General features: G+C 38.2%; 2 protein-coding genes across 3 annotated transcripts in view; both read left to right on the top strand.

Moving 5' to 3' along the window:
* LOC140939093 (melanocyte-stimulating hormone receptor-like) overlaps positions 1 to 9,153 on the top strand; it is a 37,092-nt gene extending 27,939 nt beyond the window's left edge. For both annotated transcript variants that reach the window (XM_073388653.1, XM_073388652.1), the window contains exon 2: positions 6,755 to 9,153. In XM_073388653.1, the coding sequence (XP_073244754.1) occupies positions 6,844 to 8,025 (1,182 nt within the window). In that variant the 5' untranslated portion in view covers positions 6,755 to 6,843 and the 3' untranslated portion in view covers positions 8,026 to 9,153. The remainder of the gene's footprint in view (positions 1 to 6,754) is intronic.
* An 11,070-nt stretch (positions 9,154 to 20,223) lies between these two features.
* Positions 20,224 to 23,976, top strand: LOC140938058 (uncharacterized). The gene has a single exon (XM_073387598.1). It carries the CDS (start codon positions 20,224 to 20,226, stop codon positions 23,974 to 23,976), a length of 3,753 nt encoding a protein of 1,250 aa, XP_073243699.1.
* Positions 23,977 to 24,005: the final 29 nt, after the last annotated feature.

Genomic DNA, 24,005 nt, shown 5'->3' with positions numbered 1-24,005 from the left:
GGTTCACTAGACTTGATTTCCACCTTCTAGTGATCACTCAAGTTTAATCTTGAAACATTATTTTCAAAGTGTTATTTAAGGCAGAATCCTTTGCGAAGGATATTCATTGGAATTTAATTTTTGCTTTGCAAACACTGAACAATCTATTACTTAGCGTTTTTAGGGACAGTTGTGTCTGTTACATCTCTTTAAAATTCTTAGTTATTACTTCTTTTTTGTTTTGTTTTTTTAAACTGTCGGGCTTGTCCATTAAGTTCGGTTGTAGTCGTCGTTTGTTATCTTGTGTAATATGACTTTTCTTTCCAGCGGAAGGTGTATTATTTTCAAGGTCGGCCAGGGTTTTGGGGTATACGGTATACAGGGGCTTTTTAAATCGGGTATACGGTATATTGCAGCTTAAATACGGGTATTCGGTATATCACTTTCTTTGAATTTCAGGTATAAAGTATGCCTGGGTATAATTTTGGGTATATTTGGATGAATGTTGGGTATTTTAGGGTATTTTGGCGAATTTTTTTCCCCTGGCCGACCCTGTATTTTGATTTTTGTTCTCAGACTTGAATTGAACCTTGAATCATATTGTAGGTTAAGGTATGTCCAAAACTACTGCTTACGAACTCGAGAGGGACTTTGGTTACATAGACTTGGACTTCCTTCCTGTCTAAAATATTGGTCAAGAACAGAGTCACGTCACTTTACACCCTAACAGTCAAAGTTGAATTATGTAATGTAACTCGTATGCCAACATGAGACTATTCAGTTGAAAGTCATTACGCAAGTCCGTTGTTTGATTCTCTACTTCTTAGCCGTGCTGTACAAAGCAATCCTGAATTTTTCTCGCTGCAAAACTAATAATGTTGTGAAAAGAATAGGGCTTACTTTTTCGTTTGCTCATGAAATTGCCTACCATTCTAGTGAGAGGTTCGTCGAGTAACACTCTTTCTTTAAGTTGTTATTTCTCCTGCTAGTAATTTCGCAGTGCAAAGTGTGCTTGCTTTGTAAATTGTGCGTTTGCTCAGAAAGGAAATCCTATTTTGGCGACCGAATGTATTCGTTTTCGGTGTAAATATCGCTTTGTGGTTTTTGTTCTCCTCTCCTATTTTCATTTGAATTTTGAAACGCAGGTGCAGATGTCGCTCACTGTCAGCTTTTCCTTTAACACGATCTCAAGGGTCAGGAAATTAGTATTTGCCTCTCTTTTGATGCCTCTACCACTCATTGGCTCTTTACGGGCTACTAACTAGAAACAGATTTCATGTACGATCAAGAAGCTCTTGGTATTGAAAACGCAAATCGAGTGCTTGGCATTTCTCTTTGTCTTTCCCGAATCAGGAATGTCTCTAGCAACGTCCACGCTCGCCAGTGGCAGCGAATTAACAATTTAACAGCTGTTAGTTACAGCAGAATCAATTTTAACATCTTTTTAGGATGAAACATCTAAGTTTGACTCGTTTTGTACAATCTGATTCTTAAGGGTTCGGTTTCTTAAAGGACAAGCACAGCCTCAGTGGAAAACTCAGTTGATTTTACAAATATCGACTAAACGTCAGCATTTGAATTTACGTCTTAATTTATTCCTACCAAGCATCAATTGGAAAAATTATGCAAAACGATTTCCAAGTAAAACCTTGAAATAAGACCCCTAAGCGGAGAGAGGAGGACTCATGATCCGATGGTTCCACTGTGTTAATCGATGACCATGGTTATCATAAAGGTAGTCAACGACACAATTAGTGATCATACTAAGTTCGGGAACGGGTCTACCGAATCTCGGTATGAGGTCACTGTAGCGACAAGGGTATGCTGTTCTCCCAAGTAGCATACAAAGGCTCTCCAGCTTGTTTGCCACGGTTCTTTGAGAACATCTGAATGTTTCGGGCAACCCAAGAACCTCCGCCAACACTGGGATATCGTTCTTGTTAAAACGAAATTGCGCCTTACATTCCGGCTCCTGAATTTCATCTAAGTTGAATCTCTGATAGTTTTCGTAGTTAAATTCGGAGTTTCTCGATGTGTTGTCGTCCAGCAACAAAAGCAACTCTTCGTCATTTATAACTTTCCTATCATGGTTTAACAAAAGCATTTCCCGAGCTTCTTTAAACGAAGACATTTCCAACAGCTTTTCCAGTTTTTCGTTTCAGTGCACTGAGCAATTCAACACTGTACGCGTCCGTCGTGAAAAAGGAACACACGCTTAAGTTAAAAATTTTCGCGCCACAAACGCCGTTCTCGATCCATTCCTCTCACGGAATGGAGACCTCCGTCGTGAAAAAATGTTCGTTGCTTAAGCTCTCTATTGATACATTGTAAGGCAGTAAAATATTGGCTACAACTCGTTACTTTTTTTATCGGAAGTTTCGTTATTACAAGTGAAAGCCTCTCATTATTCAAGGCATTGTCTCCAAGTTTCATTTTCACGTGAACAACAGTAACTAACAATGCATCTGACATATGCAAAAATGCTAGCTATTGTTATGCGCGAAAATATGAAACTTGGAGACAATACCCCGAATAATGAGAGGCTCACATTTGTAAACACAAAATTTCTGCCAAAATATTGGCGAATTGTAGCCCTTATTTTACTGCCTTACAATATATCAATAATCTTGAAACTAAAGGGTCATATAAAAGGAAGGTTAATCTCAAGAATCTTATTTTTTTAAAAAAAATCTATCGAGTGGTTTTAAAATTATTCGCTAATTTGTTAAAGTAGACCAAAATGTTCAAAAACCGCTAACAAAAGCGCCTCGATACATACTAATCAAATCCTTCTTTTTAGCAATCGGTGGAGCTATCTCCACGGTCTTTCACACACGTTTTTAAAAAGATTGAAACTACTATCAGGTAAAATTGCATGTCAAAAGCGCTTCATTTTCTACAGATAACAGCCGAAGATCAAGATTATCCATTTTTTACCGTATTTCTAACCACAAAATCTTGATCCCAAAATATCTCGATAACGCTCTTACAGATTTCGCTTAAACTTCACGAACATCGAGGCGGCTATTGGAGGAAAAAGCTCCCGTGAATAATTTTGAAAGAACAGTTCTCAGTGCCGAGAAAGTACTTCTGTAACTAAAATAGGTAATAGCGTCATTTCGTTGCTATGAGAACTCCGATGTCATTGCAACCCTGATCATAAAAGATTTTCATCTTTATCTAATACAACTGTGGGGGCAATTTTTCCAAAACTTTGTTTATGGAGACGTAGTTTATGCTCAACCTTGGCAGGTATTGGCCATGAAAAACTGTATCGAGCCACCTTAATCTAACTCCGTAACCGTGTAGTTCAGTTTGTTCGAGCATATGTTGTTTGGTTGAAGTTTGTCCCCGAAGTTCAAACTCTGGCGTCTATCCTTTGAAGGCGTGCGCTATAAGATTCCATCTCTTTAAACGTGTTTACAGTCTCTTCCTATGGGCCTTCGTTAACCACGTCCAGCGGAACGGATCCTTAGTGCTGACCGAAAGGATCACAGGCTCTGGGAAAAGCATTGACGAGTTTTGTAATTAACATGACAGTGACACCACTCGACTAAACGTTTTTCTGATGTTGCCAATTAGTTGAATTTCAGCGAAATTTCCAACCGACAGTAGTTTTAATTTCATCCTTTGAAATTTGCCGTAAACAAATCAGAAACAGTCTACCAAGCTCAATTCAGCACTTCTCAGCTGGTATTTTTGCATATTCAACTACCTCTGCAACAATACATCTTACGTGTTCCACCTAATATGAACACCTGACTCCGCCTGTTCTCTATTCCGTTCTCTATGACGCCTTGTCATGTTTCTGTGCGCGATCCTTGCTGCCCACACATCGAAATTTAACTCTCAGTTAGTTCAAACCTCCGGTGTACTTCCTTCGGTGACATTCAAGGGTCCTTGAAAAGCTAAGTCGATCACCATGTTGATCATCTTTAATGATAATTTATTTATAAGCATATTAGTTATCACAACAACGCACAACGCGGCCAAACGCAATTATTAAAACTCTTAATTTTGGTGGATCTTGGACACAGTTTCGTAAAAAGGAACACATTTTGATCATTTTCATAATCTGACAATAACTCATTTTTCTACGGGATACCAAACAAATGTCTGCAGATTGTTTCAGAAAAATACAACAACGTCACGGCAGTCATGGAAAGTTTTAAATGAGGAAGAGTTAACAAGACCTAGGGAGCAGAGGGTGGTCACGTTCGCAGTTGTTCCTGCAAATATGAGAGAGTCGGTATTGGTTAGTCTGTCGATTATTATTTTAATAATACCTTAAGTTAAATAAAGGTATCTTGTTTCTACCCTGCTCTCGGCGATGACATATGTAAATTTCGTGGAGAGGACTAACTGACAGGGGAGCGGCGTTGTGTAATTGAAGCAGCTATTCGGCGCTTTTACGTTGTATAAGACTGTATAAAAAGGTTTTCAGTGGCGGTCCTGAAAAAAAAATGCCGCTCTCTTACCTTTACGACAGACAACAAAAAATGCCCACGATGATAAAGCAGTAATTTCACACCCTCGAAATCGTGAGCTGCGTATGTTTTGACTGACAGACATCAGGTAAGCCATACCGGGAAGCATCGGGCTGGTTCACTAGACTTGATTTCCACCTTCTAGTGATCACTCAAGTTTAATCTTGAAACATTATTTTCAAAGTGTTATTTAAGGCAGAATCCTTTGCGAAGGATATTCATTGGAATTTAATTTTTGCTTTGCAAACACTGAACAATCTATTACTTAGCGTTTTTAAGGACAGTTGTGTCGTTTACATCTCTTTAAAATTCTTAGTTATTACTTCTTTTTTGTTTTGTTTTTTTTTAAACTGTCGGACTTGTCCATGAAGTTCGGTTGTAGTCGTCGTTTGTTATCTTGTGTAATATGACTTTTCTTTCCAGCGGAAGGTGTATTATTTTCAAGGTCGGCCAGGGTTTTGGGGTATACGGTATACAGGGGCTTTTTAAATCGGGTATACGGTATATTGCAGCTTAAATACGGGTATTCGGTATATCACTTTCTTTGAATTTCAGGTATAAAGTATGCCTGGGTATAATTTTGGGTATATTTGGATGAATGTTGGGTATTTTAGGGTATTTTGGCGAATTTTTTTCGTGTATACTGGTCTACCACTACCCTCCCTGGCCGACCCTGTATTTTTATTTTTGTTCTCAGACTTGAATTGAACCTTGAATCATATTGTAGGTTAAGGTATGTCCAAAACTACTGCTTACGAACTCGAGAGGGACTTTGGTTACATAGACTTGGACTTCCTTCCTGTCTAAAATATTGGTCAAGAACAGAGTCACGTCACTTTACACCCTAACAGTCAAAGTTGAATTATGTAATGTAACTCGTATGCCAACATGAGACTATTCAGTTGAAAGTCATTACGCAAGTCCGTTGTTTGATTCTCTACTTCTTAGCCGTGCTGTACAAAGCAATCCTGAATTTTTCTCGCTGCAAAACTAATAAATAATGTTGTGAAAAGAATAGGGCTTACTTTTTCGTTTGCTCATGAAATTGCCTACCATTCTAGTGAGAGGTTCGTCGAGTAACACTCTTTCTTTAAGTTGTTATTTCCACTGCTAGTAATTTTGCAGTGCAAAGTGTGCTTGCTTTGTAAATTGTGCGTTTGCTCAGAAAGGAAATCCTATTTTGGTGACCGAATGTATTCTTTTTCGGTGTAAATATCGCTTTGTGGTTTTTGTTCTCTTCTCCTATTTTCATTTGAATTTTGAAACGCAGGTGCAGATGTCGCTCACTGTCAGCTTTTCCTGTAACACGATCTCAAGGGTCAGGAAATTAGTATTTGCCTCTCTTTTGATGCCTCAACCACTTATTGGCTCTTTACGGGCTATTAACTAGAAACAGATTTCATGTACGATCAAGAAGCTTTTGGTATTGAAAACGCAAATCGAGTGCATGGCATTTCTCTTTGTCTTTCGCGAATCAGGAATGTCTCTAGTAACGTCCACGCTCGCCAGTGGCAGCGAATGAACAATTTAACAGCTGTTAGTTACAGCAGAATCAATTTTAACATCATTTTAGGATGAAACATCTAAGTTTGACTCGTTTTGTACAATCTGATTCTTAAGGGTTCGGTTTCTTAAAGGACAAGCACAGCCTCAGTGGAAAACTCAGTTAATTTTACAAATATCGACTAAACGTCAGCATTTGAATTTACCTCTTAATTTATTCCTACCAAGCTTGCATCAATTGGAAAAATTATGCAAAACGATTTCCAAGTAAAACCTTGAAAAAAGACCCCTAAGCGGACTGATTTCCCATTGATAAAAAGAGAGTGGATTATAATTTTTTTTTTTTACTTTTGTTATTTTTCTGTTTCTTTCGTTCTTTCTGTTGGAGACAAATTTTCAATAATGTTCGGTGTTCTTTTCATTTACTTGTTACACCAAAGACCCACCTGCGCTTCGCTATTTGTTGAAATGAAATTGGTTTAGGACGTTTGCCACTCCGTGTGTTTACTTAAGAACGTGAGACAGCACTGGTGCAAAGCCTCAGCTTTTTGGGTTAATTATGAAAATGCCTTGTTACCGCCGGTTTCTTGCGAAATATTAGGAAAAGCTACTCTGCTTAATCGATAATCTGCCAATGTTGCTAGATACCTAGCAACACCAGACTGAGAAACACTAATCACTCATGAATTGCTGTTAAGTCGGGGGCTACTTTTAATATTGTAATGAGCATAGCCACGACATCAACGATTTACAGTTTTCGACGTCTTTTTGACTATTTCTTTCAGGGAGCGAAGCAGCCACTGACATAGCTTCCTTCTGTTTCTGCCAGAAGAAAAGGAATATCTCACTACTAACTATACATAAAATCCTCGACATGACTGAAAGCAACAGAAGTACTGAATGCGAATTTATGCTCGACGACGATGAAAGACGTAAGTCGATGTTTGCTACAAATGTTGCCCTACTTGTGTTGAATTGTGTCTTTTCATTGACAGCAACATTTCAAAACATGCCAGTGGTTTACGCGATTCTCCGAACGCCGACTCTGCACAATCCTCCGAACATCCTTCTGTGCTCGCTTGCCTTTACGGATCTTTTCGTTGGCTGCATTGTGCAACCGCTCTCTATCGCCCACACTGCTGTGCTTATTAGTGGAAAACCCTTTTCGTGCACGTTGTGGCACGCTAAAGAAACCCTTCTGTTGCTGTTCATGTACGTCTCGATGGTGACATTGGTCACGATAAGCACAGAGCGCTGGCTGGCTCTCCATTATCACCTCAGATATCATCAAATTGTAACTGTGCGCCGAACGCTTTTGGTAATCGCAATTACATGGTTTTGCTCCACGACGAGTGTAATCTCCTGGCCCTCAGGTTTGGATTTTCCAGCGTTCACAGCATTGGGTCTAGCTGTTATCACTATAGCTGCAATTGTGCTAGTTTTCATGTACGTTAGAATATTGCTAATACTGCGTCGCCACAGAAGTCTCATCAAAAACCAGGCAAAGTTGCATCCTCCGTCAGTGAACATCAGAAAACACAGAAAATCATCTGCTACTATGCTCTACGTTGTGGTTTTGTTCTTCATTTTTTACTCGCCGACGTTTTACGTTATGATTAAGTTCTTAGACTCGACACCAAAGTTCTTCAGCGAAGAGCAAACAGTTTTATGGGAAGTTGCAAAGACCGCAGCGCTCATAAACTCGTCGGCTAACCCGCTAATGTACTACTGGAGAATGAGGGAAATTCGACGCGCTGTAAGGAGTGTGTTTAGCCATTCATCAGTGTTAAGAATTCATGTCGGAGATGGAACTACCCATGCCTCGGGAAGCCGAGAGAATGAGTGGAAAGGTCGGGCTGACCAGAGACAAAGTTCTTTTTCTGTAAAACGCAACTCGCAAGGGAACGTGTCTCGGTCCAACGTGGTTATTTCTAGAGCAAGATCCGATATGCATCAAGATCATAGAACAGAGTCAACGAAACTTGAAGTAGGAGAGAAAAAGTTGTTTCTTCTGCCACGATTTCTAGAGCCTGGCCCCAGTTTTCAAACTGAGTAAGCTAACTTTGTGAGAGAAACGCTGGGCCACGCAGCAGAAATTTTTGAGCGAAGTTGACTGAAACAGAATGTGTTCCTCTTGCCTTAAGTTAGCAAACTGAGGACAACATACTTATTTTGGTGAGGGATAATCAGTGTAATTAGGAAGGTCAAGGGAAATTGCGGTCCACTTAGCGTAACTGGGGAACTGAAATATTGCAGTGCGTTTCGATGTTTCTGCCTTTTTCTGGATAAGATTACAAGCCTGTTACACCCGCTACTAAGATACCCATTTTAAACGATTTGTATGAGAAATTTCCGAATTTGATTGGCTCAGAGCAGTGGTATTTCAGCTTAATTTGAAATACCTACATGTGAAAATTTCAAACCTTTTGCGGTTAGTAGTATAAACAAATAAAAGCATGATTTGTACTTGATATTTGGCTTAAATACAAGTCGTGATATTTCAAAATTGTCTCTAATTTCACTCGCCTAACGGCTCCTGAAATTACATATAACAATTTCGAAATATCACTATAAACCATGCTATCACCTATACTTTGTGTGAAATTCAGCTTTGCAACAGGCAGAACGCTATTGGCATCAAAAATCCCCATTTTCAAAAAAACATCAATGGCCTTCAAATTCAAACTGACAACCTTTGCGCAGATATTAAGGAATTTTAATTCCAGTAATTGTAAAAGCGAGCTTGACACCACCTAGATTTATAGTTTTCTGTTCATTCTTGAAAAGGTGATCGTATAATCGCATATTTAGGGATTAATTAAACGTTGGGCTTGAAATTGTCAACTTTACGACAAGAGGACAATAAATGGAAATTGTAATTTCCCTTTAGTCATAAATTAAATCTGTGGATAAGAGATTCAAGTCGTTGAAGGCTGAAATCATTGTGCAGCTAATTTTATTGGTAGGCGCCCATAGCGTTAGGATAAAATAACTAGTACATGATTCGGAAAAATATCCATGTTTTGACATGTTACTTGGAAATGCGACTTTTGACTGTCATTTTGTGTATTTAGTTCGGCTGTTTAATAGAAAGTATTCGGGACGAAACGTTTACAAGTAAATATTGCGCTTTGTTTCTCTCCAAAGAGTCGTATTCAAACATAAACTTGGACGTTTTTTTCAAGTGTCTCTCGCTTGGTTTTTATGTTTTTGTGTTTTCTTTTTGTGGTCATTCCAGTTTCATCACAGATGCCGGAAAGTTAAACATCCTTTGACAGAAGCACACTGTTAATTTTTCCTATACATTCGAAGTTAATCGAAATACACTGTATATCTATTCTAAATGCGAAACAGATCTTGTTGGCTGGACGAAGCAATTCATTAGAATGAGACGAGAACAGTTTTTGTTTTTGATAATTTTGTCTTCAGCTAATTTAAATAGCTTGCCACGCAATAACAACAGGAATTGGAAATTTTTCGTCAACGTTTTATCGAACGCTTATGTGTCGAGGAAGACATTTTGAAGTAAATTAATAAGGATTTTTATTTTTTATTTATTTATGATTATTGCCTTTATTTTATTTTATTATTTTTATTTTTATTCTGGAATATCGGCTGTAAGCAATTTATTGGTAGGACCAAACCCAACGATCTAGCAAAACTGGCTCATAAATTTTTCCAATAACATTTATTTATATACTTTGTGTAATCATTCAATTTAGATAATCAAAACATTTCTACTTTTTACTCGGATCTCAGAAATTTTATTTCTTATCGCCTTGATATGTTTATTGCTATTGTGGCTTTCTTGTCTTGTTATTAAGGACATAAATCTCTGTTGCTATCGGGTTATTGGCAATTATCACGGCTATACTTTTATCATTTATCTGTGAGTCAGCCGCCGTTTTTAATTTCATTTCATTTTAACCCTTGTTTTAAAAAAACGTTCTTTTCAGAATTAACTCTAAGTTAACATTATTTAATTTTTGTAGGTTACCTCATGATAACCGTATTGCATGAAATTTGCGAATGATCCAATTTTGGCACTGTCTTTCACGGATCATCCAACGACTAGCTAAAAAATGAATCGATCTATTCAAAATACACCTCCGCATAAGAAAGCAGCCTCAAAAACGTGCTTTCTTTTTTCGGTTATGACCACACCATTTCTTTTACGATTGTAAAATTGGAGGCTGCTAACAGTATTTTTTGCCGTGACAGACGACTATATTCGCGAAATTGTGTTCCCATTACTAAAGACTGAGATCGTATCTCACAAAATTGTTTAAAAGTCTTAAAAGTCGGTAATCCGCCTAATTTATCCTTCACTATTCAAATCTTTTTGCCACACTGTAATTTGATTTGTGTAGCAGTGCAAGTGTGCCATGATAACGAAGGACGTTTTTCGTTGAAGAATACGCCGATGAACCTGACTGGTTGTTAGTTGTCTTTTAGTCTTCTATTAATAGTGACGTTACGCAACAGGACGGCAGAAGGAAGAGGACGGCAAAAAGTTTGTGGATGACCATTGTGACAGGGCTATTACTTGGTGCGTGTTCTGCCGTGATCTTCACTTAACATTAATGCTTTCTGGTGAATGGTGAATGTGTGTAGTTTTATGAAATTTCACAAAATTACGTTTTGTTAAAAGATAAGAATTTCGCCCAATTTGATTGTAATCGGGATTCCGGAATCCGAGAAAATTTTGCTTGTGAAATCCAGGAGCCTCGGCTCTGGAATACAGAATGCAGCTATAGGCAATCCGGAATCCCGTTAAAGATTGGAATCTGGAATCCACGTTCAAGTGACATGGAACACAGAATCCAGTACTTGGAATCCGAAATACACAGCGTGGAATCCAGAATCCAATACTGTCTTGGATTTACCTTATAAAGCAATGACATATGTTCACAATTATTAACTGTTGAGCCGTTGTTTTATTAATTCCCTCTCCATGTTACAGCCATTTTAGCAGAGCGTCGTTCACTTTTCATACGTGGCGAGAATTTACTTCTTTAAAAAATGCACTTGAGCTCAATCCAATTGCCTACCAGCCATACTCGAAAACGAAACGTGTGCTTAAAATAAATGAATCTCGTGTTCATTAGCTTTCAAAATGTGTTCAATAAGCTATGAAACGTATATCAACTAATCTGCCTTCATGCAGCTATAATATTATCTTGAAAGTGCAGTCAAACTAAATCTTGTTTTTCATCTCTGTGAAATCCAACGAAGTTGATTTTGACAATTAAAAGGGGAGTTTTATGCCAGAAATTGATGCGGCTACATCATTCACCGCATCCGTAGCCTTGTCTTTTGCTTCATCCGCCTGTTCGGCGACTTTTTCCTTTGCCGCGTCCTCTGCAGCCTCGGTGCCACACGCTGCTTTCCCCGCTAATCCCTCCGCCATTTCCTTGTACTTTAAAAGCTCCTGCACTTTGGCCATTAATTCCGCTACCTTTGCTTTCAGAGATTCGTTATCTTTGGTTAAATCAGAACATTTCTTTTGCAATTCCTCCATTTTGTTCTAACGTTTAACAAAAAAAACACTGTAAGTACACTTAACTTACTTGAAGAACAGGCTCCAGATTTTCTAACTATGTAGATGAACATTCTTAGTATCTCGTGATTTACCAATAAATCAGTGGATAGAATTTTGCGCAAACCGTGATGGGTTCTCCTCTTCCTAGATATAAGAGACGCTGGGAGCAAGCTCTCAGCCCCGCACAAACTAATTAAAAAATTGCTTTTATTTTTTAGCTATAGGGGTGCGGTGCTGTGTAATAGCCTCCCAATCGATCGAGTTTTGGCAAGCAGATACACTACACTGTAAAACGGGTTGAATCGGCTATTTTCATCTTATAGTTAACTTTTAGAATGGTATTAGACATTATTGGCTCTAATGGAAAGTAGCTACATAAAACTATGGCATTATTATAATATTTAAATATATTTATCTTATTTTTTTAAGTATATTATCAAACGTTTTAAGTCCTGATGAAGTACCGTGCGTTAATAAAGTTATTGTATTTATTACAGAAGCATATAGAGTGGTTTTCGTTTGAGTGTCGTAAAACCAAAACCAAAGTAATTACTCTGGCCAATCACATAGGACACAGACAATACATTGAACCAATCAAAACTCGAAGTAATTACATGTGGCTGACGCAAAGCGCGGGAAAATGCATGCGAGCGCGTCACAATTGGCTTTGGTTTTACTTCTGATTGGATGAAAAGGTGGCGCGAATCTTTTAAGCCAATCGCATCGTGTAGAAAGTGCAAAACCAATTATTTTTCGACACTCAAATGAAAACCGCTCTAACCCAGTGCTTCTGATTTATTATCATGATTTGTTTTGACTGGATCCCGTAACTCCGAATGCCATAGGCTATAGAACGTTTTCACGTAACGCAACAGCGGTCATATTGGTGTTCCAAAAGAATGAAACGGCGGCCACGTTGGTGTACCAAGCCAATCCTGTGAGAGTGAAGTCTTTTCTGATGTAAATGCTTTCATTTGTTGCAGTAAATTTGTGTAAATGCCAATCACGTGAGGGAAAATGCTGGATTTACTGTTTTGGGATCGGATTCACAATGGCGTCTCAAGCTCGTTCCGCTTCAGTTTCAGAAGACGAAATATTTGCGATAAATGGAGCAGACTTACCAACAAATAACAAGAAAGCGGCCAAATTTGACTTTTCGGTGTTTACTGGTAGTTAGAACTTTTTCGTCCTTAATTTGGACACTGCAACAAAATCGTGAATCAAAATGCATTTGACGAAATTAAACGTAATCAAAGCTCTTACTATGAGACGTTTTTGTTATTTATAAGAGCTTAAACTGAAATTTTAATGAAAGACATTCCTGGTTTCCTCGTATGAACGTCATCGCCAGTCACAAGAAATTTAGAAATATAGCGCTCAACTTTTCTTTTAGAACCGCCCAAGAATAATGAAGCCTCTACAACTGAATGCAGATGAACATGGACAAACCAGATAACCCGCAATCGAAGGTCCCCACTAAATGGAGCGGTCATCGTTGACTAGTTTAGATAGTTGATTATTTACCATCAATATTAAAAACCCAAAGTTCCTATCGGTCGTACATTCTCCGTTCGACAATTGCCAATCGCCGTTCTCTCCGACAACCTTTTTTGAAATAGGTATATCCACCACTTTGAGATGTAACAATGCATAATGATGTTCATATTTGCAGCCGAAATACGATTACGATTTTGCTTTTATAATAATTAGCTTGATACACTTTTTTTTCCTTTTTGGCAGCATGTAACAATGTATTAAGTGCGAAAGGAATTTTCCTCAATATATTTATATTTTTCCCCCGTTTCTGATTTAGTTTAATATATTTTCCGTCAAATATACTTGGCAATCGTTAGCCCTCTTTGCTTTACATGCCTGATTGACTACTCTCCAATGTTTGTGCTATCTGCACAGAAAACCGAAATCATGCGTATGAGAGATCCATGGAACGGCCTTAGGTTTCTCTATTTACTAACTTGAATGTTCTAACATTAACCCACATCTCACCTTCTATTATTTGCCGGAAAATTTCCTCTCCTTTGTAAGCAGAAAGCGGAGCTACCAAACTGATGCTATTGCCACGATATTCTGAGCTTTAAGCACGCTGGCGCTTGCTTTCCAACCGAGAGGTTGTTAGATAGTAAATAATAAATAACTTTATACTAACGGCCAAGCCAAACATTGGCAGATTTGTTAAATGCCAATTAGCATCGCTTAATCTGAAGTGTACGGAAAGGTGACATTACCCGTTACGTTTGAATTGATACTTTATTAAGCTAAAAGCGCGCGTCGAATACAGCGTAGTGGCCCGACATTTTGATGCGAATTTCTAGCGTAAAACATTAGAGATGCACTAAGACCCAGCAGAGAAAACTCAACGGCTTTTACATCCCCCCGCCTCACAACTTTATCACTTTTACGAGCATTCACAAGTACCTAACAGTTGGACTATTCATAATTTACTTGTGGCTCACAGCATTTTTAAACCACAGCGTCCCAAACAGCGATCTGTTGGCACGAGAAGTGAATCTCCCTATCTTTCCTTTGGCAGGACGACGACCCGAACAGTTCAAATTAGCTAGAATCAAATTTAATTATATAAAATATCAGCAAGTCCACAGCATCAAACCAGTGAGTGGTGCCGGATCTTCCAGTTGTAGTTAGTTGTAGACCTGGATCAGTACAATTAAACTTGTAGAAAAATATGAAACGGTAAACTGATCGTTACGGCAAGGCGATGACGAAGTAAACAAAAGAATAAAACAAAAAAATATATATTTTAATAAACAAACTGCCCAATATTTCGGTTTGAAAACAAACCTTCTTCTGGGGCTAAATAGCTTTTAGCCCCTGAAAAAGGTTTGTTTTCAAACCGAAATATTGGGCATTTTGTTTAAACAGATATTTTTTGTTAACTTCTTCATCGCCTTGCCGTAAGGATCAGTTTACCGTTTCAGGATTTTTCTTCAAATTTATTGGCCCGTTGTCCCATCTACCAGGTCCAATACCAAAGACCCGTTGTCTTGCAATAGCGAGAGTTCTGTTCGCTGTATTCCCTGTTGCTCCATTTTCCATTTCACACTTAGCGATTTACTCAAGCGTAAACATGTAAAAAATAAATAAAAACCCGGCGTTTCGGCGTCATGAAAATCATGGCCATTATTAAGGCTCAATTTAAAATTCACGAGGTGTATGCCTATTTGTGGGAGAATTATTAATATCAATTATATGCAAGGTAATCCAAGACAGTCTTATATTCTGGATTTCACGCCGTGGATTCTGGATTCCAGGTACTGGATTCGGGATTCTTTGTCAGTGAATTCCGGATTCCAATCGTTAGGGGGGTTCTAGATTCTCTTAGCTGTATTCCGGACTCCGCAAACAAAAATTTCGCGTATTCGGAAATCCGGATTTTCCTGCAAGGGGCGAAATATAGTAGTCTAGTGATTTACTTGTGAAATGGCGGGTTACCAAACCGTAAAAATGATGTCTGCTCAGTTTTGGATGTTAACATGAATTACACTGAAGTTTTATCAATAAAAATGTAACACGTAAGTCGACGTATAGCCTGTTCCAACTATTCAACAAAGATTTATTGCCGGCGGTGATGTAGGTTTCGAAGGGTACGCTATAAAGGGTGATATCATGACGTCCTCCTTCCATACTTCTGCTATATAATTTATACCTTGTCCTGCGAGGAGTTTATGTTTTAAAAACAGAAGAAAAATGCAAAGTACCTAAGTAGAAAATGTTTTTTGATGCGCAATAATTGCGCTTATGCTGAGCTCACATATCTCTTGAAACTGCTTTATCAGGAGCCCATCACTTATGTCATAAGCTCCAGCTGGTTATTTAATGTATGGCTGAATCAGCGAGGGGGAAAGATGAAGCGAATACTGTGTTCTGATTGGCTACCTGAGCGGTAAAGATAAGCCCACCTTGGCTTGCGCGCTAAGGCTGGATCACCTGCGTTGTCCTGCAAAAAAAGAAAGATTTTTTTTCCATATAATAAATCCTTTATTGAACAAGCTTTTTCGATTAGGATGGCGGAATATTTGCTTCGCCTCCTTCTTGCGTTTTTATTGACCTTGACCTCATTTCTCGGTCCATAAAAGCACACGCTCACACACAAAAACTCGGCCCATATCAAGCCACCTTGACATCACGCTTGGTCAATATCACGTTTAATTTATCCCACAGTCACATTTATGATACATGAATTTCAATGAAATGGCGATGCACGTCATTTTGACGGTATTTTTATATGCGATAAGCCTTGGCTCTTTCCTTAGTACAACAGCTTTGAGGACCACTATTTTAGTCTCTTTTATTATAGACTGTCTTGTGGATTTGTACGCAACAGCAGGTCGATAATCTATTGCTCAAAAGTAAAAAAATCGCAACGGTGTCTTTGCTATTCAGTTCGATCTCTCGTAAAAGAAAACAACAACTTCCATTGAGATTTCTTGAGGCAAACCAAACAAAATGATAAAAATCTAGATAAATCAACAAAACAGAAAAAAAAAATACGTTTAGGAAAACACCCACGTTTCCGAAATTTCTCAATACTCAAATTTTGGCTCGGTTTGGCTCGTTTCCAGCCCCTCCTTTTTTTCCTCTTATCCTAGATCCGATCATCAGCTAGAAAGACTATGTGAAGCACTAAGATTTGATAACTAAAGGTCATAATTGTGCGTAACGAATTTTCAAAGAAAAACTGAACAGCTATTGAAAATAAAGACACATCCTGTAGTCAGTTATCACGTTTTATTTGCACGTGTATGACAAGTTGACAGATCGAGCTATCTATTTTAACAGCTTATTCTTCCTTTCATTAAATCTTTACAAATTATTACGGTTAGAGTTTTCTAGAAAACATTTTACGGCAGCAAATAGGTTAATAAATTGAAACAGCTGTAAGATCAAATTAGTTTAGTCGATATTTACTTGATTTCCTCTTTTTTCCGTAACATACACTGTGTAAACTATACTTGGTACCATTGTTTTCTTTTCTGAATCACGCGCCCCGGTTGTTGAGATCTTGTCAGAATTCGTTTGTTGTTTCGAAACAACAAATGGACGATTTTAGGGCAGAAAAGACGGTTCGGGTTTTGTCTAGTTCCTATTTGTTTTTATCGGCCACCGTGCAAAAGTGCTTTCCGTACGAATGAAACACGTCTTTTTAAAATGCACGCAGAGGTTTCAAAGCCTCATTTATGCACGGGGCACCTGTTTCTGACTGGGATCACATTTTGCTACATTTCACTCCGCCATTAAAACGTGAGCAAAGTGGGGAATTTTGGGTATACAAAGCTGTGGAGTTTAGAACTAACGTCAAATGTGTGGGCATAGGGAAACGTTGCCATCCTAAGTGCCCGAGTTAAACGTTTTGTACTGGTTCTCAGGTCGATCGATCGAAATTCTGTCTCTGGCTGCTTATAAAAAGAATGTGTTCACATTAGTTTCCATTTGGTATCTTACACCTGCATCGTGCCCGGGGTCCAGGTGTGAACATAACTTGTTGCCGAAATTTTGTTGCTTTTCCTTAAGTTTTGTTCATCAAGACTCCTACAGGAAAATTTATCATCTTAAACTGAAACTTTAAGAGATCAAAATAAACGGTTTTAAATATTCTAACCACCCCAGGTAATAACGTAACTGAGACTTTGAAATGCGCATTACCAGCGTTTGTTTAGCTTCTAGCCAATAGCAGGTGATAAATTTTAAAAAAAAAAGTCTCTAATTTCTTTACATTTTGTTAAAAACAATTTTTTCAATATATATTTCAGTTTCTTTTTTGTGTGCGCGTGTGTGTGCGCGCAAGATTTTTTCCTTCCCTTAGCTTAATTAATCTTTACTCTAATAAATAGAGGATTGAAGTCCACCTATAATTAAGCCTTCATGATGGCTTGTTTAGACTTCCTCAGTTTAATTCTTATGTTTAAATGCTATCAAAGTGAAAACAGTAAAGGCAAACCATAATAAATAAATACAATAGAACAGAGTAGAATAGAATGCAATAGAATGCCAGGTTTATATTGATAGACTCCGGAATGAGAATCACCCCTTGCATTTTATGCTCCTCAAACAGAAGGGGGTTGTGCATAATTATAATCTTAGATCTGGCATTAGCCGCTCCACGCTTCCTACCTGTAGGACCAAGCGCACGCAAGGGTTTGTCACGCATAAGTATACATAGTGGCTTGTACAATTATATTTTCTAGTATTTATTGGATTTATTGTATTATATTTTAGTATTATATGTTTTGTAAATAGCTCTGTAATTCAGCCATTCTGTATATTACTGCAATGAGTCTTAATAAACAGTCATTATTATTACAGTCATTATAATAGAATGGAATGGAATGATATAATGAAATGAAATAAAGTGAAATGAAATGAAATGTAATAGACTAGAATTAAATGGAATGGAATTCATTGCAATAGAATGGAATGCAATCGGATGGATGGGATGAGATGAGATGGAATAGAATAGAATATGATCGAATTGAATAGAATTCTGAATCTATGTGACTTTGTATGTTTGTAAGTTAAACTTACTTCATGATTTTTTTTTGTAAGACTTGACCTAGTTTAGCTCTTGCCGTCTGCCGGCATGTCTAGATTATTAATACATTCTTAAAACAAATGAAATATACATGTGTTGGTGTGTATAAATGTGTTCTTCGCCGCTTTAGATTACTGCGCACCAGTACCCGGCCTATAAAACCACTTCTTAAGCCCTTGAAGATTGGTACAGCCCTTTTCTGCATTAAAGGACAACGCGGCTGATGGACTTGCGTACCACAGATTAAAAACCCTAAAAGTCTTACCCTCGTAGACATATAAACAAATCTGGTAAATCTTAACAGGCTGTTTTATTTTGATTGAATACCGGTAAACAGCCAATAGGAACTCTTGTTTTTACCCACGACCAGTATTCTTTGTCAAGTGTGGATTATTTCTTTAACGCGAGTTTAAATTGGCGATTATCTTGAGTTTTCGTTGTGCTTCTAGCTATTGCCTTCGAGAGCAATTCATTTGCCCCGCTTGCTCGTAAGCACAAGGGAAAGTTCTTTTTTAATCACGCGGAATTTCTGACTGGTATCTGGTCGTCAAGAGCTAGTTAAGTATTGCTTTGCATCTGCGGAGGTAGGTATATACAGCATATACATTAGGTAAGTTTCATGTTGTTATCAGCATGCAAAAACTGAATAAGAGTTTCTTTAACTTAAAGGACAGTGCATAAGTGACGATAAGTAAGAAATAATTTTCATGGTTCGGTTCTTGGGCCTGAGAGCGGATCATTGGAAGTGAAGTGAAGTAAAATGCTGATACTAAAGAACTAAAGCCATTACTGAAGGCTATTACTACGAAATCATAAAAAATGTCTGTTTTTATTTATTTATTTTTTATTTATTTTTTTTTTGCCATAAGCTTGTTATAGTTTTAACTATAGATTGTCAAAAATTGACAAGAAATTGTATTAAAAATAATACCATTGCAAGCTAATAGCCTTGAAGTTTTTCTTTTAAGTTCCGGAAACAAGTCTGGTTGTAGCAATAGTACCATTAGTACCGTGCCAATTAAAAAAAATGTACCATCTTTTCTTTAATAGAACGTGTAACCAGTAATAGCTGATACCATACAAGTGCAAGAAGTGAAATGAAAATTCCCATGATTTAACCTAAAAACTTCAATCCGTTGACTATGATTCAAACCCGCGAGTTTTCTAGATAGTACGATAGTCTTAACAGGACTGACAGTTATAAACAACTTTAAATGAAATGGAAGAATCGAGCAAGGATTACAGTCTCATTTGGCCAATGCGTAATTTCTCTCTAGCAAAACGCGCAAGCATATAATTACCCTTTGTTATCTACAAATGAAGACAATCAAACAGTCAGTTTAGTCAAATGGTTGAGTGTATTTGTGGCCATTTTTTATGTATGTCCGGATCTTTCCGACACAAATGTAATTTTATGTGTTTCAAACGGTATTTCAAGATATTGTGAACTCCTGCTTTCTCAAACCAATCCTGAGAACTTATGATAATACTACACACATATGCATGTTTCCATAAACGTTGCTATGGATTATATAATTAGTGTTGATTTGATTTCAGTTCCGTGCCAGAATTAACATTTATCCGCCACCTGTTGAAGTTTAGAGAGTTGTATAATCGCTAAATGCTAACACCTGTTAAATTAACCTGTTTATTATAAAATCAAAGCTACACTCAGTTTGTTCACAATCTCCTTTTTCCGTTGCAACCGTCGAGATAGAGGCGCAAGGCATCGAGTATTCGACAAATCGCCCTCAGAGTAACATGGCAATGGAAATCTAGCCTCGCGCTGGAACTCTCGTCAGCTCAGTCTTATCACACCAAAACTCTGGACCGGGTGAACTCTTAAACTCGTCTATATCTCTAAGGGAGTTTTGACAGTTTTTTTTTTTTTGGAATTGCCATTTCCACGGATTTAGTATATCAGAAATAAGTTGTCATGTTATGGCCCAATATGTTTCCTACATCGTAAGAAAAAGCATAAGAAAATTAACTTTTCATGCACTTCAATTTATTGAAATGAATAAAATGTGATATAGAGTGCTGAAAAAAAGTGGTATCCCGCCTGGCAAGAGAGGGATTGAGAGCGGCACTGATTTTAAACTTTGCATTGTCTTTTTCGAAAAACAGTTATTGATCAGGTTCAAGAAATGGACTCTGGGGAGGAACTACCAAACCTATCCAATGAGCTGATAACTGAATGTCCTTTAGACTTTGAAGAAGATCCGGTACAACTAGACTTTGGAACAGTTTATTATGAAAGCACCTACCAACAGTTAGCAAGGGACAGGGATGATCTTCGACAAAGATATGAGCGAGAAAAGAGAGAGAGAGAATCTTTGGAGACTAAATACCATTATGAATTCGACCAAAAAGTGTATTTTGAGGAGAAATTGTCAGAGCTCTCGCGGAGCCTCTCAAAGTATGAGGAAGAACTGTGCACACTTAGGCTAGAGAACAGCCATCTAAAAGCTCAATTTGGACAGCTTAAATCTGCTATACAGAAAAGAATGAGTTCCGTCGCAGTTGGAGTAACACAGATTGGAAAAACAGGTGAGTCTTCAAGTGGAAATGGATTCTCCTTCATTGCAACCTCCACCGACGAAGTTAGTAGTAATAGGTTGTACAAGCAAGAGGTGGCTCTTTTGGCACAAGAGAATGAACTATTCAAGCATATCATCGACGTTATAGACAAGCAAGACAACAGCAAAGTTACAATAGATGAAGGAGTTTCTGGGCAGAGCGATGAAAGACTTAGATGGTTTGAAAATGAGGATGTTGCAAGGTTAGAGCGAGAAAAGGCCCAACTTGAGGATCATGTGAAGGAATTGGAAAGAAGTAACCTTGAGCTGGAACGAACACTCGAGGATGTCCGTAACAAAGCCGAAGACAATCTGAGAGCTTGCAAGAGAGAAAGCAAAGTTTTAGAAAGTGAACTGTACTCACAATCCACCGTGGTTGAAGACTACGAAGTTCAAATGTCCCAGATGAAACAAACCTACGAGGGGGAAATCCGACAATTGGAATTAAAACTGGAGATGGAAGTTACAAGCTCCAAGGAACTTCAACGACAAAGTCAACAACTTGAATTGAGTATTCGCAAGCTTGAGGAAGAAAGAAAGGAATTACTTGTAAAGATCGAGGAAGCTTACAAAGCAGAAAATGAAATAGTCGAGGAACGAACAGCTCTGGAGGAGAGTTATTCACGTGACTTCATCGAGCTGAGGCGGAATTTCGAAGAAGAAAACCAAAAGAAAGAGGAAATGTCCATTGAACTCGAGCGCCTGGCAAATGAATTGGTAGAATGTGAAAAACAAAAGAACGAAATGGAGGCAAGGTTTTTTCACGAGGCGCAGGAGTTAAGGATCCAGTTGGAGAAGGAAAGAGACGAAATTTATTCGTATCTTAATAGTGCGGCTGTAACTCAGGTGATGCAGTCTAATGTAACGCCAGCAAACCAGCTTAGTGGCTTCTTTTCCAGCCCATCTGGCACTCAAACGCTGATGAAAGATGAGGAATGGAAGATGAAACTCACAGAAGAGGTCCGGAAGAAGGAAAAACTTGAGGAAGAAAACAAGAAACTTCTTTACCAGGTCAACGAATTACTCGAGCAAAATCGAGGAAATAGAGGGTCTAACACAACGTCAGTAACTGAGCAGCGCTTGGATTACGACCGTAACAACAAAATGTCATATTCAGACAATAATGAAAAGGTGAGAGATCTGGAAGTTGAAATTGAAGAACTTAAGGAACACTGCCGTGTTCTCGAAAAAGATGCTAAGAAAAAGAAGGATTTGGAGAATAAAAACATAGAGCTGTGCGAGGAAATTGAGGAGATCACGGTTAAGAAGGCAGGTGTGGTCAAAAAGCAGAAGGAACTCGTTAAGGAGCTGGATAACTCGCTGTCGTCGGTTCATCAAGTTGAGGATAAGAACAGACGGCTTGCTGAAGAAGTTGAAAATCTGTCAAGAAAAATGCGACAAATGGAAGAGAACTTCAGAAGTGAGAAAGACGACTGGATGAGGAATTACACCAAAGAAAAAACCTTGCAAATGAACGATCTTTTAAGCGAAAAAGAAGCCATTGAGCGAAAATACAACGAACAAATGAAGCTCAGCAGGAACTTGGAGGCTGAAAAGAATTCCTTAGAGACACGAATTTTTGACTTAGAAAGAGAGAAAGAACGCATAGAAAGAAAAAAGAGTGAAATCACGAGCAACTTAACAAAGGAAATACACTTCGAGAGAGGAAGAACTAAAATGATCAAAGATGAACTCGACGAAAGCGTTGAGATTTTCAAAAAGAAGACGGAGCAACTTGAGACGACTTTGTATGAGAAGAAAAAGAGGTATGATGAGGAGATACGAGTTATGGAAGAAGAGAAGCAGCGAATTAGAGCTGATTTAGAAAATGAGAAAGAAGCATATAGACGACGCTTTGAGGAGGAAAGAAAAATTATGGAAGGGCGAATAATTGAAATTGAAACCAAACTGCGCAAGCAAACAACAGTTAGTAATGACTTTGTGCAAAGTCAGGTCGCAGGTGTTATTGACAACGACGCAGGCTCAGCAAATGTTGCAATATATCAGTCTGGTTTAAATTCGTCCAGTCATCAAATAGTTTCGGATTTGAAAAGGCAAATAGAGACTCTCAGACGTGAAAACGAGGCACTTCAGGACACCATTCAAGACACAGAGAGAAAACATCGCCGAGAAATAAAAGATCTTGAATACGACTTCGAGCAAAAAAGCAGAAGGGTTAAAAATGAAATAGAGAAAGAGTTCAGAAGGAAAATCGATGATTATGAAAGGCAGGTAGAGAATATAAAGGGGCAAGCTAGCATTTCGCAAGACATTTCTGGTACTGTCTCGGACAAACGAGGTCATCAAGATATGTCTCAACTAGTTATCGAACACAAGGAACAGATGGATGGGCTAAGAAAGCAGGTGAAGCTTCAAATGGACGCCTTTAAGGTTGAGAACCAAAATCTTAAGAAAGAATTGCAGGATGAGAGGAACAACCTAAAGGGACATAGAAAGGACGAGGTTACATTGCTTCATAACACCGTTCATAAACTCACGGAGGAACTAAAAAAGCTGAAAAACGAGAGGGAAAATCTGCTGAGTAAGTTGAGGAGAGAAAAAGGGAATTGCAGCAAGCAAATAATAGACATGAACGAAACCGTTTCTAAAGTCAGAGAAGAGTGCGAGAAAAGAATACGAGAGGAGAAAGAGAATGCACAGAGGTCCATAAACGATCTGAAGAAGACTCTGGCCTTAACTGAGAGCAGAATGCGGAGCATTGAAGAAAAGTACCGAAAAGAATTACATCAGCAGGAAGTGAAATTTGAGTACAAAAAGACGGAGCTTGAACAGAATACGAGCGATTTAGAGATTCGGCTGAAGGAAAGTCTGCAAATGGAGTATAAAATTGCACTGGAAAAGGAAAAGGAGAAATTCGAAGAAACTCTTCGGGTGCTGAGAAAAGAGATTACTTCTCTGCAAGAGCAACGAAAGCAGATTCAAACAAAAATTACTCAAAGACAGAGTATGCAAAGTTCCCACAGTCTCCGAGTGGATAAAAAATGGTCCTCAAACAATGCGTCATTTTACAAATCCAAAGCTGACACAGAATATAGAATTTCCATTTCAAGAGAAACGAAACACCTGGAGAATAGGATAGCTGATTTGGAACGCGAAGTGGAAGTGTTAAAAAAAGAGAAGAAAGACATCAAAGCTAGTTACCGACAAGAAAAAATGCAGATTCAAGAGGAGTTTGAGCGGGAAAGGGATCGAGTCGAGGAGAAGTACAGAAAGAAAATTGAAGACTTGAAAAGAAGACTCCATGCAGCTACTTTACAAATTCAGCCACTCTTGCTCTCGTCCAACGAATGGGTATGTTAATGTTTTCAGACACATTTGCCTCCCTTACT

This window comes from Porites lutea, chromosome 5 (assembly GCF_958299795.1).
Source record: "Porites lutea chromosome 5, jaPorLute2.1, whole genome shotgun sequence".
Taxonomy (NCBI): Eukaryota; Metazoa; Cnidaria; class Anthozoa; order Scleractinia; family Poritidae; genus Porites; species Porites lutea.
The sequence above is the reverse complement of the archived record's forward strand: the minus strand, read 5'-3'. Positions and strand labels throughout refer to the sequence as shown.